Source organism: Haliotis cracherodii, unplaced genomic scaffold (assembly GCF_022045235.1).
Source record: "Haliotis cracherodii isolate W230 unplaced genomic scaffold, xgHalCrac1.p SCAF_8, whole genome shotgun sequence".
Taxonomy (NCBI): domain Eukaryota; kingdom Metazoa; phylum Mollusca; class Gastropoda; order Lepetellida; family Haliotidae; genus Haliotis; species Haliotis cracherodii.
In genome coordinates, this window is record NW_027266341.1 from 26,330,822 (window position 1) to 26,334,288 (window position 3,467).

At 38.8% G+C, this 3,467-nt stretch overlaps 1 protein-coding gene across 1 annotated transcript; it reads right to left on the reverse strand.

Annotated features, from left to right (window-relative positions):
- Positions 1-970: 970 nt before the first annotated feature.
- On the reverse strand, positions 971-2,188 carry LOC139450882 (histamine H3 receptor-like). Its single transcript, XM_071232717.1, has one exon. It carries the CDS (start codon positions 2,186-2,188, stop codon positions 971-973), a length of 1,218 nt encoding a protein of 405 aa, XP_071088818.1.
- Positions 2,189-3,467: the final 1,279 nt, after the last annotated feature.

Sequence of the window (3,467 nt, forward strand, 5' to 3'; positions counted from 1 at the left end):
GGTTTGCAAATTAGATAATCGGATATTGCAGATTTTTCGAATGAGTGCTGCAGTGTTGCCAAATGGCGAAGTTAAACAATCACTTTACCTACGTCTCTACCAATGATGGCGACTTCCTTTTTCAATGACGCACACTATGCATCCCATACTGTTGTGAGCATTTGTTTTTGAAAATTGTAATTGGTAAAACAACCTTCGTGGTGAAAGTATTTTGTGAAACCACTGTTTTTTAAATGTCAAACTACAAAACCTCACCCAAACATTAAATGACAAAAATGTTACCATGTAGGATAACTGTTTACAAGAAGATCCAATCAGGGAATAATTACGTCACATAATTAATGATCTGCACAAACAAATATCCAAATTGATGTCAGGAAACATTCCTTCCCACATCGTACTATGTTTGCTACCAATGTCACTGGTAACATTGTGATAATAGTCTTTTCATACCTCCACGCCCTGTTCCAGTCAAGCCATATACGATACCGATTAAAATTGGCCCTTTCAAAAAACACTTTAAAAATACGCTCACCATAAACACATGCTCATGATATATTTGGAATCGTACAATCGACTCTGCTTTTGGCAGAGATTTCTTATGAATATGGAAAGGGTTCTATCGCTTTCATTCACCAGTCCTCTTTGTACACTGAACATAAATCTAAAGAAATAGTATGACTGTCGTTAAAGGATTATCCATATATTTTAAGACACATATATGCAAAGTTCTTGAAAATACATGAAGTGGAACGTGTGTGTCGCTCATGTAATTCCTCAGTGAGCGTGTAGTAGTCTCGTGGTTGATGCGTTGGCTCGTTACGCTAGAGTACATTTGTCTCCCACCCTGATACAGCTGGAATATTGATGGAAGTGGCGTTATCCCTACAATATCCCCTCACAATATTCCGTAGTATATGAAGTTTCCCTTTGCTTGTGAACAGTACACAGCCTGAAAAAAACATCAATGTCATTCGCGATCTTTCGGGGTGCAGAATTTCAGAATGGGAAGAAGTTTGATGAAATTTTCTTTGAATCTCTTACTCTGAGATGCGTAGAGAAACGGATTGATGGACGACTTGGCCCACAGAAGCCAAGTGAAGAACTCATACACATGTCTGTTGAGACAGCCGTCACATTGTGAGGTTGCGACAGTAGCGATGGTATACGGAGCCCAGCAGATGAAGAAGGTTATTACCAGCACAGCCAAAGACCTCGCGGCCTTCAAATCCTTTCTGGCTGTCGTTTGTTTCATTGAAATTGGATTCGTAGAGCGACAACGAATCCTGGAACAATCATCGCACCCGCAGTGCTGAGTTTTGCACAGCTGTGTCTCCTTTTGCAAAGTGGAACTAATAGGTCTGATGTCTGTATGTTCACTTTTTGATCCCGCTTCATATGTTTTGCTGTCAGGTTTGGTTTTACTTTGATCTTCCTTATGTTGCGTACGATCATAACGCACACGCGTCAGACTAATTTCTTTAGGGAAGACCCTAAGCCTTTTCCTAATAGCTACAAAAACCAAAAGATTGAGGCAGCTGAGAGCAATGAAAGGAATGGTCATTTCGAAAATTGACGTGATAAGTGTAAAATGTAGATCTTTGATGAACTCAGCATCGCAATTATCATTTTCAATCACACTATGTCCTTTCACGATGTCCCAGAACACAACACAAGGGCCATATATCCCAAACACTACGACCCAGGCTATAGATATTTTCACCATTGCCACCTTCTTTGTCTCTTTTGCGATATACTCAGCTCCATTTCTAAGAAGGATGACTCTGTCAAGACTCAAAAGGAGAATGAGCAGCACAGACATCAAGCACATAGAATAATCGTTAACGCACCATATCTTGCAGAATACTCGACCAAACACCCAGTTCCAGGATCTGAGCGTGAAATCTGCATAGAAGATCATGCTGATGGCTCCAAGGAAGAGGTCCGCTATAGCCAGGTTGAGGATGTAGAGGTTGTGGACAGTCTGTAGTTGTTTGTCTCTGAAGTAGGAGATGATAACGAGCAGGTTGCCCACCACAGCAAGCAATATCAGAACACTCATTCCAACCCCAGCTACCCCAGGTACCCAGGGAGGAATGTACCATTCATCGACTTCATCCACAGTAGCTGCAGTTGACGTCGTTAAGCTAAGATTATCCGGTTTGAAGAAAATTTGAGTCGTTGCCATGATGACGTTTCGAATGTTCCTTTTAGCTGTCCCTTGAACGAAGTAAGAAATAAAAGTGTTCAAATTTTAGATCAGACATTGAGCGGGATGCACCAGAACACATCACAATAACACCAAACACAAGTCGAAAAGATTAATCATTTCCATCAGCCGTGCCCTGTTAGGTCCAAGACACGTGTGAACGTGTATATACACTGAAGCATAGTGAGTGACTCTGTAATTATTTATCATGCTCCTCTACAAGAACATGTACATAATACTACATCGAAAGATTTCAATAGCATTTAAGAGTATCTTAAACGGCCTCTTATATACTGACGTGGGAGGTTGTCAAATTACTTAAAGCTGAAAACGAACTCCCTTGTGATGAACGAGTTTACTTTACTCTGTTATCCAAATATAAGAACTTTACAACAATCACTGCATTTGCAATGTCCACATTTAGTATTTGAGAAGACAACATAATGATTGTGCAAAACTTGTCTGAGATGACTCGATAACAATGACAATGCCATTAAGGAACAGAATGTATGGACGTCAGCACCAGACAATCCACTCTGTAACAAAAAACATCTGACGTCAAATATTGTATTGCCGGAGTAAGTGTCATTGATATCAAAGAAATGTGGTCATTTCAAGAGTTTATGTTTACGTTTCTGAAATCATAAATAATGACACAAACACACACCACCTGGCTACTTGTACAATGTAATGGTCTCAATAGTGGTTTGTAAACATTTAAATAAATGATTAATGAGCCAAGCTATATAGTTTCTTGGCAGACATTTCATTTTCTTTTAATCATGTTGTGAAGTAAAGCATAAACTCACTCACTCACTCACTCTTTGAATCATGAAATAACATACAAGTAGGAACAGGATTCAAGCCCTTCTTAATCTATGCTCAATAGTGTAGGTAAATAAAACTGTAATAATACACATTTCTTGCACTGTAAGATTTTACAAGTGATTAGTTTTCCAACAGCGTACACAACAAACCACTAGTAAAGAAAGCTTTCCACTTGTAGATTCCAATTTAACGAATGTTGGGTACATCTTTCATAAATCACACTTCACATAACATAAAAAGGTAGAGTTACAAATTCAAAATTTGAATTCGTTTAAACGTTAATTCAAATAATGTTTATATAAAAGTACTTCAGTGTTCACTTCATGTAAACTGCCAATAGTTTCACCAAAGGTGAGCCTTACCTTCCTTTCAGTGAAGACGATTCGACCAGCCTCTGTTCACTCAGCTATCTAAATGAAACTAACATAAC